The sequence below is a fragment of the Procambarus clarkii genome, chromosome 33 (assembly GCF_040958095.1).
Source record: "Procambarus clarkii isolate CNS0578487 chromosome 33, FALCON_Pclarkii_2.0, whole genome shotgun sequence".
In the NCBI taxonomy this organism is placed as follows: Eukaryota; Metazoa; Arthropoda; class Malacostraca; order Decapoda; family Cambaridae; genus Procambarus; species Procambarus clarkii.
Window position 1 is genome coordinate 24,748,307 of NC_091182.1, and position 15,026 is coordinate 24,763,332.

A 15,026-nucleotide genomic window follows, 5' to 3' on the forward strand; every position below is an offset into this window, starting at 1 on the left:
TGAATGAAAAGCGGTTTACACACGACTCACAACTGCTGACGTTCGAACATATCCGGAACAAGTGCTTCACTGACGAATTTTGTTCGAATCACAACGCTATAAATGCTTCACCCACGTACTACAAATACAAATAATCGCCAACAGAACCTAAACACCTAATCTAACCTATCCTATACCTATATATACACAATATGCTAATATATTATAATATTAATTTATACTTGAGAAAATTCCCGTTTTGAATGAACAGCATGTTAAAATTTATGAATGCGTCTGTGGGGTTGACCGCTGAATGTAATGGACTTGAGTCGAGGATGGGTTGGTGCATTACATCCAGCGATCGACCCCACAGACGCATTCATAAACTTGTACATGCTGTTCATTCAAAACGGGATTTTTCTCAACTATAAATTAATATTATAATATAATATTAATATTATAATATAATATTAATTTGCACAATATATGCATATTGTGCATATATATAAGCATAGGTTAGGTTAAGTTAGGTGTTTAGGTTCTCTTGGCGATTATTTGTATTTGTAGTACGTGGGTGAAGCATTTACAGCGTTGTGGTTCGAACGAAATTCGTCAGTGAAGCACTTGTTCCGGAAGTGTTCGGACGTCATTAGTTGTGAGTCGTGTGTAACAGCTCGTACTCCAAACAAAGACCCAAAAGTGATTCCATGCACCCGCCAAACCCCGTTTATGAATGTAAAACGGTTTACACACGACTCAACTGATTTCGTTCGAACACTTCCGGAACAAGTGCTTCACTAACGAATTTTGTTCGAATTACAACGCTATAAATTACCTAAGTCACAGGTATGTAAGAGTAAAGATGCAAGGACAAGTGTCAGACTACCACTTGCATGAGAATGGGACTCCACAAGGAGGAGTCCTCAGTCCTAGTCTTTTTAACATCCTTATGGAAGACCTCGTTACCATGACATTTGCATAAGGGGTTAAATTGCTAAGCTATGCTGATCATATAGCATTAATCATTACAGGTCCCTCACGTCTAAATAAAGCACAAGAGGCGTTAGATAAAGTAACATCTGAATGCAGCATTTTAGGGCTAAAAATATCTGCACAGAAGTCTAAGGCAATGAGACTAGGCGGCAACACTCCAGACAGGCACCTACGCATTCAAGACATTGACCTTCGGTGGGTTACAGATATCAATATCTCTCAGAGTGTGGATAGATTCTAATACGATATTCAACAAGTAAATTCAATATCTGAAGGAGAAAGCAAAATCACGACTGAATATAATAAGAGCAATCACAGGTCCCCGTCTAGGAGCGGGACACAAAGTGTTAAGAATGTTTTACATACACGCCATTTGTTCCCTGGTTGATTATGCAGCGTCAGCCTTTACTCACTCTTTCTCCTGATCAGTGGGCAAACGTTGAGGGTATTCAAAATGATGCAAAACGAGTCATAACAGGAGCTCCCAGATGGACTAAAATACTGAACCTAAGACTAGAAACCAAGCTAACGTCGATTGAAATAAGGATAAAAGGGATTGCTGCGTGCATGCCTACCAAGATATTGACTAGGCCTAGAATCAGTTCACTTAAAGATATAATCACTGGAGCGCTAACTCTGGACAGAAGAGCCTCCAATAACAACAGGTGGACCCATTGTCGGATAAACACCATCAATACATTCGGTATAACAATAAAGTCACTGAGAAGGGTGTCGACGAAATACATGCAGACTTTGTTATGCAAGCCCCTTGGAATTCTTTGCCAGCAGAATTTAAGATTATGGCTCTTGAAGGAAAAAAGAACCAGACTAATCCTCATCTGCTACGTAATATTGCACAGATGCATAAAGAAGCAAACTTGGCATCCGACAGCTTCACATATTTCACAGATGGATCAGTAGACCAGCAGGGACAAGAAACCGGAACTGCAGTTAAGGCAAGAAACTCTGTAAATAGTTGGAGACTCTAAAATGGGTGTTCGACTTTACAAACAGAGATGCTAGCCATTCAAAAGGCTTTGGAACATGCTCTTGCTGAACACCGACATCATGTTATCATATATACAGATTCGAGAACTGCCATTGAAACCTTGCAACAAGAACACATACGTGACAACATCCATCTGATCACAAATGTCATAGCATTAATGCAAACACTCAAACGTCAAGGCCGTCGGGTACTTATCAACTGGGTGCCAAGTCAAGTGGGAATAATAGGAATTGACATTGCAGACGAAGCTGCAAAACTTGCAACTAAGAGAAGAAATGTAGACATTTACATACCACAGAGTCTATCACTGATTAAGAAAGTAATTTGAAACAGAGCAATGCAAAAGCTGAAACAAAAAAAACATTGACCACAACATAGCAGTTGCAACATCAGGATCTGCGGGTTCGTTCAAGAGTTCAACCAACTACATACCACTTAGTTTGATGAAAGGGAGCAGTAGAACAACAGAAGTACACTTACATCGCATCAGGCTTGGATACCCATGTGCATGGGAAATAGGCTTACAGGTTCCGGAAGATGAGAGGAAATGACAGCACTGTGGAGAAATGCCCGACAGACCACTGGAACATTATCAAACACAGTGCACAGTTACAACCCCATTAAGAATTCAACTTTAGATTCAACAGAGCAGAAGAAGTTGTTAAACACATGGTACAAAATCTTACTGAAGCGACCATACGAGTCATAAATACTCATACTTCACCCAAATAAACAGAAACAAGCAACACTTAGTGGGCCAGCCAGAGGCTTAGGGCCCGCGCAGGAATATCCCTGCAAAAAAAAACAAAAAAACTATAAATGCTTCACCCACATACTACAAATATAAATAATCGCCAACAGAACCTAAACACCTAACCTAACCTATGCCTAACCTAACCTAACCTAACCTATCCTAACCTAACCTAACCTAACCTAACCTAACCTAACCTATGCCTAATATGCACTAAAGCAAACATTTTATAATTTTAGTTTATATTTGAGAAAATTCCCGTTTAAAATGAACAGCATGTAAAAATTTATGAATGCGTCTGTGGGGTTGACCACTGGATGCAATGGACTTGAGTCGAGGACGGGTTGTGTGTAAACCGTGTTTCATTCATAAACAGGGGGGTTTGGCGGGTCCATGGAATGGACTTTGGATCTTTGTTTGGAAGACGGGCTGGATAGCTATACATTGTTCAGACGAAGGGTATACAAAGCCGGTGTGGTCGCTGTGGAGGTTTACTCGCTGGAAAGAGGTTGTGTTCCACGGAGGGAGGGGCGGGAGGGGTAGGGGGGCCAGGGAGATACGCTTAGCTGAGTGGGGGTCGATCCCAGGGGCGTGCCGAGAGATGAATAATATGCATATTGATATGCAAAGCAAAACTCCGTGGAAAATATGCAGTGTGAGAGAGGGTGTGGGGGGGCCTCGCTCGTGAGAGAGAGGGTGTGGGGGGGGCTTCGCTTGTGAGAGAGAGGGTGTGGGGGGGCCTCGCTCGTGAGAGGGTGTGGGGCCTCGCTCGTGAGAGAGAGGGTGTGGGGGGGGGCCTCGCTCGTGAGAGAGAGGGTGTGGGGGGGCTTTGCTTGTGAAATAGGGGGTGTGGGGGGGCCTCGCTCTAGAGGGAGAGGGTGTTGGGGGGCTTTGCTTGTGAGAGAGGGGGCTATGGCGGGCTTCGCTCTAGAGGGAGGGGGTGTTGGAGCTTTGCTCGTGAGCGAGGGGGGTTTTGGGGCTTCGTTTGAGAGGGAGCGTGTTGGGTTTCAGATATGCGGGAGGTTTGTAGGGCAAATTCTTCAGATATGTGAAAAGTTTCTGAGGTGGAGGCTTCAGATATGAAGGTTTCTGGGGCAGAAGCTTTATATGTGACTGAGATTTATCCAGTGGAGGCTTCAGATATACGGAAGGTTTCTCCGGTGGAGGTTTCAGATGTGAGGGCACGCTTCTGGGGTGGCTGTTCCATATATGAGGGAGGTTTCTGGGGGGTGTTAGCGTCAGCAATCCGTCTTTACACTAGGCTGTTTAAAGCAGCGGCTTTAAAGCATTTATAGAATTGTGGTTCGAACAGAGGACGTGAGTGAAGCACTTGTTCCGGAAGTGTTCAGATGTCATCAGTTGTGAGTCGTGTGTAAACCACTTTTCATTCGTTAACAGGGAGTTTGGTGGCTGGATTAACGAGCTTGGATCTTTGAATATGAGGACGGGCTGGCTTCAGATATGAGGAAGGTTTCTGGGCGTGGAGGCTTCAAATATGAGAGGTTTCTGGGGTGGAGACTTCAAATATGTGAGGTTTCTGGGGTGGAGACGTCAAATATGAGAGGTTTCTGGGGTGGAGGCTTCAAATATGAGAGGTTTCTGGGGTGGAGGCTTCAAATATGAGAGGTTTCTGGGGTGGAGGCTTCAAATATGAGACAGGTTTCTGGGATGGAGGCTTTTCAGATATGAGGGAGGTTTCTGGGGTGGAGGCTTCAGATATGAGGGAGGTTTCTGGGGTGGAGGCTTCAGATATGAGGGAGGTTTCTGGGGTGGAGGCTTCAAATATGAGACAGGTTTCTGGGCGGAGGCTTCAAATATGAGACAGGTTTCTGGGCGGAGGCTTGAAATATGAGGGAGGTTCAGATGATGAAGTATAATTCAGTTGGTGGAGACTTGCAATAAGAGGCGAGGTTCAATCCCAAAGCACCCTCTTTCCCAGAACCCCCTTCCACTCCCAATACCCTCCCAGAACCCCCTCCTCCCTCTCTCAGCACCCTTCCTCCCAGAACCCCCTCCTCCCAGCATCCTCTTACCAAAAAAACCCCTCCCTCTCCCAGCACCCTCTTCCCCTCCCAGTACCCTACTTCCCCCCTCCCAGTAATCTCCCCTCCCCCCGTCCCCCCAGGCAGGGGCAGCAAGCACCCCCCCCCCACACTTCAGCTACTGCTCACCCAGGGTTATTCTACAAGTTTGCTCGTGGTGGTACCCTGTTATGGGGGAAGTTGGGCGTGGGGATGGGCCAGGGAATGGCAACTTGCGCACGAGTGGGCGTTGACGCTGGCGTGCGCACGCCCACGCCCACGCCCCACGCCCACGTCAGCTTCGCAATACTTCCCCGCCGTTGCACGTCCAGTTGTACACACGCACGTCAACTATGGAAAAAGTCCAGATATAACAGTAAGACTTGGTCACTGGTTCCGAGACGTGTATTAAGAGCAAAGGCTGAGAGAAGGGGACGTCACCACACTGGAGAAAGAAGGCACAGCATAGACATGACAACGACATATATGATTTTTTGGGAAATTGATAGTGATGACAGAAACACTAGAGAGAGCTACTTCAGCCGAAGAGCATCATTCAAATGAGACGATCTAAGAGACAGACAGGGTTCCGCGCTCAATATATTTCGATAAGAAAAGCGAGGCAGAATTTGCTTTAAGAAACCAGCAGAATGAAAGTTGGACTCAGGAGCTAGAACCCAACTCTGCGAGTACATTTAGCTAAGCAACTTTAAATGAACACACACAATGCTTCACATCTTTTTTTTTACATCTATCCCTTTCTTTTTCATCCTAATGCTTAGATTGGTCTCCCTCCTCTTACACCTTATTCTCAACCCCCTGTTTAACCTCTCCCCCCGTCCCCTATTCTTTCCCTACTCCATCTACCGTCCCCCCCCCCCCCCCTCTATTCCCTCAGTGTCTTTCAGCTGTCCTCAGCCTCTAACCTCTACTTTACTCCTATCCTCCTTCGCTCTTATCCCCCCCTCCATCTCTCCCTCTCCTCCACGTCTCCTCACTACCCCCTCCCTCTCCTCCACATAACTGCTCTCCTCCCATTACTGTGACAAATCTGAACTGCTTTTTTTTTTTGTGCATCCATGCCTGTTGCCAACTGTGCGGCCGGGTTGATCAGTATTCAACACAAACAAGCTTCTCTTTCCTTTAACAAACGCCAAAGTGTTTATTTTTTTTGGTATTATTATGCATTTAATCGCAATGGAAGTATTGCCGTGGCTTTTGAGTTTATTCGTATCATTTGTGTGCGTTTTGGCATTTATACCTGTTTAATATTATTAATGATTTTGTCGATATATATATATATATATATATATATATATATATATATATATATATATATATATATATATATATATATGCGAACAAGCCTGAATGGTCCCCAGGACTATATGCAACTGAAAACTCACACCCCAGAAATGGGGTGTGAGGAGGGATGGAAATAGCCTCGGCTACCATCTTCTTTTGTCCGGTCATGTTGGTCGAGCGGTTAAGGTGTCCTGTACGCCAGCAGAGTGCTCCTGGCAGTATGGGTTCGAGTCACTTCTGGGGTGTGAGTTTTCAGATATATATATATATATATATATATATATATATATATATATATATATATATATATATATATAGATATATAGATATATATATATATATATATATATATATATATATATATATATATATATATATATATTTATATATATATATATATATCAAGGACAGAAACAACAACACCTTAACTAAAATTATATCACAAATCTACCATGCACAGTGAATACAAGAAAAAGGAAATAATAAAACAAGAAATAATCCATAAAGGAGTAAAAAGTACAATTCCTAACCAAGACACAGACGTCATCTTATAATATATAACTAAGAAGACTACAGACCTCACTAAAAAGAGCCCCCAAGCCAACCAAGAAGCCTTGCAACTTTGAAGATGACTGAAGATTATGTTCAATCAGGTGACTGAAGATGATCTTCAATCTAAAGATCACACGAGAGACGTCCATGATATCACCCTAATGCGAGAAATCTGAATAAAAACACTTACAGCTATATAAAACACACAGCAGTTATAATTCTGTTATCACCTATAACTTAGTTATCACCTGTATCTTAGTTATAACCCTTAGCTTAGTTATCACCTGTACCTTGGTTATCACCTATTGCGTCTCCCTTTTATCTCTTCGTAGTAATTTAATAAACATTTAAAATCCGTCCACATTCTCCAATTTCACTCTCCTCTTCCGCCATTCTGTTTTTTTCTCCTCTCCCCTCACCGCTCTCCCTCACTCTTCCCTTGATTTCTCCCATTCTTTTTGGTTCTCTTTTTGTATTCCCTGTTCGTACAATATCAATCTGTTCTTCATTACCTATCTACTCTCTTCTCTTTGGTTCTTCCTTGTGTTATCGTTCTCGGGTTATCGTTTATTGCTACATTTACTTGCTTTTCGGCTTCACTCCTTTTATTCTCTCCTATTTTGACACTTTTCTTCTCTGCTGCCCTTCCTCACTCCTTCGTCCTTTTCCCTCTTCCTTCTTTCCTTCTCCTGGTCTCCTTGTCTGGCCCCTTTCTCTCACTGAACGCCTACTTGCTCTTAGTAGATCTTATCCCACGCCTATTCACATGCCTATCCACACAGTCAAGTCTACCCTCCCAAGTTTACGGGATAATATTCAGTTTCCAGTTTCCATGGATTTTAAAAACCCATCGCCCTCCTTTGTCTGTTATTCATTTTGACTCACATTGCGATATTTACGAGTCAACTCAATTTTGTTCATGTAGATGTACCTGTAGGGCCGCACTCTAGCTTCCAAGCCCCGCCTTGCCAGTTTCTGGCTCCATTGTGCAATGACTTTCATTGCTGATGCTTCTCGTCGTATAATTGGTGAGGATCTTTATTATTTTTTATTTTTTTTATTATTATTTTTTTTTTCAGGGATATTCCTGCGCGGGCCCTAAGCCTCTGGCTGGCCCACTAAGTGTTACTTGTTTCTGCTTTATTTGGGCGGAGTGAGTATTTATGACTCGTATGGTCGCTTCAGTAAGATTTTGCCATATGTCCCGGGCTGACATTTCCTCTCATCTTCCGGAACCTGTAAGCCTAGGATCCTTATTGACCTCTACAAGCTTATTCCATTTGTTTGGGACTATCGCTGAGGAATTAAGATCTCTCTAACACCTCCGTCTGGTGCGCATGTCGTGTTTCTTCTGTTGACACTATCTCTACCTTATCTTACCTTAAATATGACCTTCTTATTCGTTCCAGAATCACAGGGAACCTTGTTGATGATGTGATATAATTTACACAGTGCCATAGGGAACAGGGAACTATCAGGGGACAGCACCAAACATTACGACTATAGAGCACTTGGAAGGGATAAGGATTTGGGATGGGATGGCGGGGGGGGGGAAGGAATGGTGCTCAATCACTTGATCATTCGGGGATTGAACGCCGACCTGCATGAAGCATCGCTCTACCACCCAGTGCAAGTGCTTGGAGACATTTGGAGACACAGTGCCATAATATGCTATCAATCGATGGTCAGATCTATCAATTTAGCAAAATGGGTGTATTGATCCTCATCTGCATTCTAGTTACATAGCAGTAAAATAGGTACCTGGGTGTTAGTCAGCTGTCACGGGCTGCTTCCTCGGGGTGGAGGCCTGGTCGAGGACCGGGCCGCGGGGACACTAAAGCCCCGAAATCATCTCAAGATAACCTCAAGAAGGTTAATACTGCATGAAGCAAGTGCTGCCCACCTGTACTGCTGCCACTGTTGCAGCGGGGCTCTCCCTGAAGAGTTAAGTGAAGCTCCTATCTCCGCCAACTGCCAATTTACATATCTTCATAAATATTGAGTGCATGATCCGAGGTCCAGCGCATGACCCGAGGTCGAGTGCATGACCCGAGGTCGAGCGCATGACCCGAGGTCGAGTGCATGACCCGAGGTCGAGTGCATGACCCCGAGGTCGAGTGCATGACCCGAGGTCGAGTGCATGACCCGAGGTCGAGTGCATGACCCGATGTCGAGTGCATGACCCGAGGTCGAGCGCATGACCCGAGGTCGAGTGCATGACCCCGAGGTCGAGTGCATGACCCGAGGTCGAGTGCATGACCCGAGGTCGAGTGCATGACCCGATGTCGAGTGCATGACCCGAGGTCGAGTGCATGACCCGAGGTCGAGTGCATGACCCGATGTCGAGTGCATGACCCGAGGTCGAGCGCATGACCCGAGGTCGAGTGCATGACCCCGAGGTCGAGTGCATGACCCGAGGTCGAGTGCATGACCCGAGGTCGAGTGCATGACCCGATGTCGAGTGCATGACCCCGAGGTCGAGTGCATGACCCGAGGTCGAGTGCATGACCCGAGGTCGAGTGCATGATCCGAGGTCGAGCGCGTGACCCGAGGTCGAGTGCATGACCCGAGGTCGAGTGCATGACCCGAGGTCGAGCGCGTGACCCGAGGTCGAGTGCATGACCCGAGGTCGAGCGCATGACCCGAGGTCGAGTGCATGACCCGAGGTCGAGTGCATGACCCGAGGTCGAGCGCATGACCCGAGGTCGAGTGCATGACCCGAGGTCGAGTGCATGACCCCGAGGTCGAGCGCATGACCCGAGGTCGAGTGCATAACTCGAGGTCCAGCGCATGACCCGAGGTCGAGTGCATGACCCGAGGTCCAGCGCATGACCCGAGGTCGAGTGCATGACCCCGAGGTCGAGTGCATGACCCGAGGTCGAGTGCATGACCCCGAGGTCGAGTGCATGACCCGAGATCGTCAACAAAGTGGTTACTGTGTTAGTCTGGTATAGGCATATATCTGGCGTTGATCCTATACGGGTTATTGGGTCTCCGTGCTGCTACTGCTGCTGCTACTGCTACTGCTGCTGCTGCTGCTACTGCTACTGCTGCTGCTACTGCTGCTGCTGCTGCTACTGCTGCTGCTGCTGCTGCTACTGCTGCTGCTGCTGCTACTGCTACTGCTGCTGCTACTGCTGCTGCTGCTGCTGCTGCTGCTGCTGCTACTGCTGCTGCTGCTGCTCGTGTGGCTGTTACTGTGTATATTTATAGGTTCAGGTCTGGTTGATGTTTCTTAGACGATCTTCACCTCCCGTGTCTGTCCTCCCCTCGCTTCCCTTTACCTCACCTCTCCTCGCTTCCCTTCACCTCGCTTTCCTTCACCTTTCCTCGCTGCACCTCCCTCCCTCCCTCCCTGCACCTCCCCTTCCCTCAATAACATGAGTGTTCTTCCCCGATTATTGGATTAAGCGAGACAGCTTCCGAGGTGATCACTACACTGCGCAACTCTGTTACTCCTGTTGAGATTACCGCTCTGCAGCGGAGAGAGAGAGAGAGAGAGAGAGAGAGAGAGAGAGAGAGAGAGAGAGAGAGAGAGAGAGAGAGAGAGAGAGAGAGAGAGAGAGAGAGAGAGAATTGATGCACTGAGGCCGGAAACGAATAGAGCAATAGAAGAAAATAATCAGAAATACACGGACATAAATAGAGTGAGCAGATGGAGACAGGAAGAGAAGCAGAATAAGATGCCATATTTCAACCATGTGTTGCACTCTTGCAACAACATTGCACATGCGACATTTCAAGCATTTTGTTACACTGGTGAGTCTTACCCTGGATCTTCTCTAACCCACTTCATTGGCGGGGTAGAAATAGCCTTAGCTACTCTATCCCTTTGAGATGTATTTCTTTCTTATCTCAATAAACATACTTGAACTTGAACCTACTTCACCCATCACCTCTACTCCTGACTGGCCTCTCATTGTTTCCTAGTCCAGGAGGCCTGGTCGGCGACCGGGCCGCGGGGACGCTAAGCCCCGGAAGCACCTCAAGGTAACCTCAAGGTAGTCGAATTGTTCCCCTTCCCGCCGCTGCTGCGTCTTCATCAACGTGAATTGGTCAGTACACAGCCCGTCCTCTACTGCCTCTGCAACCTCATTAAACTAATGCACTAAATTGCCTGAACCTAACGTAACCGAGGATCCACGAAAAGAAAACGGGACATTGAGTCAATTGTGCAAGCCACTGTGATTTGTAACACACCATTTTTGGGGGGCTTAGGGGGGGGGGGTTATTTTTCAATATGCGGTGTATTATTCAAGAGGACGGGTACAACGACGAGAGAGAGGTACAACGACGGCCTTGCTTCTTGCAGCTCAGCGTTCGATTCCCGATGGTCCAAGTGACTGGGTAGCATTCCTTCCCTCCGTCCTATCCCAGCTTCTTTTTCTTATGTCCCAGATAAGTGTCTTCATATCCCAGCTCCTTGTCCTTGTATCCCAGCTCCTTGTCCTTGTATCCCAGCTCCTTGTCCTTGTATCCCAGCTCCTTGTCCTTGTATCCCAGCTCCTTGTCCTTGTATCCCAGCTCCTTGTCTTCATATCCCAGCTCCTTGTCCTCGTATCCCAGCTCCTTGTTCTCATATCCCAGCTCCTTGTCCTTGTATCCCAGCTCCTTGTCCTTGTATCCCAGCTCCTTGTCTTCATATCCCAGCTTCTTGTCCTCGTATCCCAGCTCCTTGTTCTCGTATCCCAGCTCCTTGTCCTGGTATTCCAGCTCCTTGTCCTCGTATCCCAGCTCCTTGTCCTCGTATCCCAGCTCCTTGTCCTCGTATCCCAGCTCCTTGTCCTCGTATCCCAGCTCCTTGTCCTTGTATCCCAGCTCCTTGTCCTTGTATCCCAGCTCCTTGTCTTCATATCCCAGCTCCTTGTCCTCGTATCCCAGCTCCTTGTTCTCATATCCCAGCTCCTTGTCCTTGTATCCCAGCTCCTTGTCCTTGTATCCCAGCTCCTTGTCTTCATATCCCAGCTTCTTGTCCTCGTATCCCAGCTCCTTGTTCTCGTATCCCAGCTCCTTGTCCTGGTATTCCAGCTCCTTGTCCTCGTATCCCAGCTCCTTGTCCTCGTATCCCAGCTCCTTGTCCTCGTATCCCAGCTCCTTGTCCTCGTATCCCAGCTCCTTGTCCTCGTACCACAGCTCCTTGTCCTCGTATCCCAGCTCCTTGTCCTCGTATCCCAGCTCCTTGTCCTCGTATCCCAGCTCCTTGTCCTCGTACCCCAGCTCCTTGTCCTCGTACCCCAGCTCCTTGTCCTCGTACCCCAGCTCCTTGTCCTCGTATCCCAGCTCCTTGTCCTCGTACCCCAGCTCCTTGTCCTCGTATCCCAGCTCCTTGTCCTCGTACCCCAGCTCCTTGTCCTCGTACCCCAGCTCCTTGTCCTCGTACCCCAGCTCCTTGTCCTCGTATCCCAGCTCCTTGTACTCGTACCCCAGCTCCTTGTCCTCGTACCCCAGCTCCTTGTCCTCGTACCCCAGCTCCTTGTCCTCGTACCCCAGCTCCTTGCCCTCGTATCCCAGCTCCTTGTCCTCGTACCCCAGCTCCTTGTCCTCGTACCCCAGCTCCTTGTCCTCGTATCCCAGCTCCTTGTCCTCGTACCCCAGCTCCTTGTCCTCGTACCCCAGCTCCCTGTCCTCGTACCCCAGCTCCTTGTCCTCGTATTCCAGCTCCTTGTCCTCGTACCCCAGCTCCTTGTCCTCGTACCCCAGCTCCTTGTCCTCGTACCCCAGCTCCTTGTCCTCGTATCCCAGCTCCTTGTCCTCGTATCCCAGCTCCTTGTCCTCGTACCCCAGCTCCTTGTCCTCGTATCCCAGCTCCTTGTCCTCGTACCCCAGCTCCTTGTCCTCGTATCCCAGCTCCTTGTCCTCGTATCCCAGCTCCTTGTCCTCGTACCCCAGCTCCTTGTCCTCGTACCCCAGCTCCTTGTCCTCGTATCCCAGCTCCTTGTCCTCGTATCCCAGCTCCTTGTCCTCGTACCCCAGCTCCTTGTCCTCGTACCCCAGCTCCTTGTCCTCGTACCCCAGCTCCTTGTCCTCGTATCCCAGCTCCTTGTCCTCGTATCCCAGCTCATTGTCCTCGTACCCCAGCTCCTTGTCCTCGTATCCCAGCTCCTTGTCCTCGTACCCCAGCTCCTTGTCCTCGTATCCCAGCTCCTTGTCCTCGTATCCCAGCTCCTTGTCCTCGTATCCCAGCTCCTTGTCCTCGTATCCCAGCTCCTTGTCCACGTATCACTTCCTACTGCTATATAGCCTTTCTGGCTTGCTGCTTTCCCCTCATAATTACCTTCACCTCCTTCATCATATTATCCTCTTCCTCCATTTCTTGCTTCTCTTCCTCCGTTTTTGTTGTCTCCGGGGCAAAATTAATTCTACTCTTTTATGTTCTTCTCCTTCCACCTTTTCCCTATCCTTTGTGCATCTTTCCAGCCTGCTTCCCTTCCTTTTACCTCTCCTTACTTTCCCCTTACCCTTCCTATTTCTCTCTACAGGCTCCTCCCTAACTTGCCCTATTATTCTCCTTTTCCTGCTCCTCCCCACCTTCCCCTGCCCCTTCCTTCTCGCCTGGCCTGATACCAAGAAACAACATGGGGGTTACTCACTGGCCTGGAAGCTCCCGATAAAGTGGCCACAGTTTCATCATTTTCTCTCCCGTGTTTCATTATTGCTTGCTTTATCCCTTTCCTTCCTGGTTTCTCCCTCTCTCTCTCTCTCATCTGTTTCTCATTCCTGCCCTTCTTCCTGCTCTCTCATCATTTCCCACTATCCCACCCCACTCTAGCTTAACACGCGCTTATCTTTTGGTTTGCAGAGATCGAGAAACAGCTGAAGGAGAACTACAGCATCGAGGAGAGCGACTACCTCCTGCTGGAGACAGTCGTGCTGCAGGGCGTGCCCCACAAGGCCGGCCAGCAGTGGAAGTTTGCCGGGGCCTTCTACTACGCCACCACCGTTCTTACCACCATCGGTGAGTACACACACACACAGGTTCTCACCTTTTTTTTTTTTTTTTTTTTTTTTTTTTTTTTTTTTTTTTTTTTTTTTTTTTTTTTTTTTTTTTTTTTTTTTTTTTTTTTGAGATATATACAAGAGTTGTTACATTCTTGTACAGCCACTAGTACGCGTAGCGTTTCGGGCAGGTCCCTGGAATACGATCCCCGCCGCGAAGAATCGTTGTTACAACCAAGTACACATTTTACTAATGCGTTAAACAGAGGCTACAGTTAAGGATTTGCGCCCAGTAAATCCTCCCCGGCCAGGATACGAACCCAGGACAAAGCGCTCGCGGAACGCCAGGCGAGTGTCTTACCACTACACCACGGTGACTGGTGAGAGAAGGAGGAGAAGGAAGGTGGCCTTATCTTAAAAGGAGACCTTATCTCCTTTTAAAAGTTTTGTGTTTAACAGGGGTGCGGGTTCCAGGCCTGTGCTGCATATTCTGCTGTTGATTTTTCATAAACAGTATAGGTTGTCTTTGAAGTGGTCCTTATTTAAGTTATTGTATATATTATGATTTTGATCAGCCTCCAGGATGCTGGTAAAGTTACTCTGGCCGAGGATGGAGGGCAGACACTTGGCGCTACCCTCTCCCAACTTTGCATGGTGATTGCTGTGGGGGTAGGGCCCAGCACGGGAGGATCGCAGTCAATTTCTTCGATCCTTTCAAATGAAAGGATCATTTTATCCTTTCAGTCCTATTGCTCTTCCTCTGCACCCACAAAATCGGTGGAAGATGACTGACCAAGTCTTGAGAATTTCTTGAGCAAGGAAAGTAAAAAAAAAAAAAACGCTGTCACACTAGAAACAATTGCTTCCTCCATCAAAAATTTAAGATCTCACGAGCACTGTGTCTACACCGACGGCTCAGTCCAATCCTCTACTGGACGGACTGCAGCGATATGTTGGTGTTATAGAAATAATATTTGCACACAAACTGTCAGTGTCAGGTCAAACAACGGGCTGACCTCCACACAAGCAGAACTAGCGGCACTAAACTAACTACCAGAGCATTAAAAAACACAGAAGGAATAATGTTTTGCGATTCAAAGTCTGCTCTTCAAGCTATCGAAACCTTCTTCTAGAAAATCAACACTAAGAACCTCATACAAGAAATTATAAACGAGCAGATCGCTGCACAGAGTAAAGAGTTTAGAATCTCATTTATATGGGTGCTATCTTACATACATATAACCCATTATAATGCCACAGACATTGCAGACAAATTAGCATGTAACAAAGATGAAGGTGAATTAGACCTAATTGTTCCTTATTTCTGTTGTCAAGACTATATTGTTCCAAACACTTAGGGCCAATAGGAGAGAAATTACTGACTCATAGGCCTGAAAGCACCAGTTTAAAACGTTATGATTTGTTCAGATTGGAAACCTATGTATATGGGCAGCACAAAACGTCGACCAGACTGTGCGAC

The 15,026-nt window shown here is 47.1% G+C and overlaps 1 protein-coding gene across 1 annotated transcript in view; it reads left to right on the forward strand.

The window, feature by feature from the left end:
• The window catches only part of LOC138370764 (two pore potassium channel protein sup-9-like), a 117,779-nt gene extending 103,441 nt beyond the window's left edge, over window positions 1–14,338 (forward strand). Inside the window, exons 3-4 of the mRNA XM_069335362.1 lie at window positions 13,410–13,569; window positions 14,122–14,338. Of these exons, the coding sequence (XP_069191463.1) occupies window positions 13,410–13,569; window positions 14,122–14,338 (377 nt within the window). The remainder of the gene's footprint in view (window positions 1–13,409; window positions 13,570–14,121) is intronic.
• Window positions 14,339–15,026: the final 688 nt, after the last annotated feature.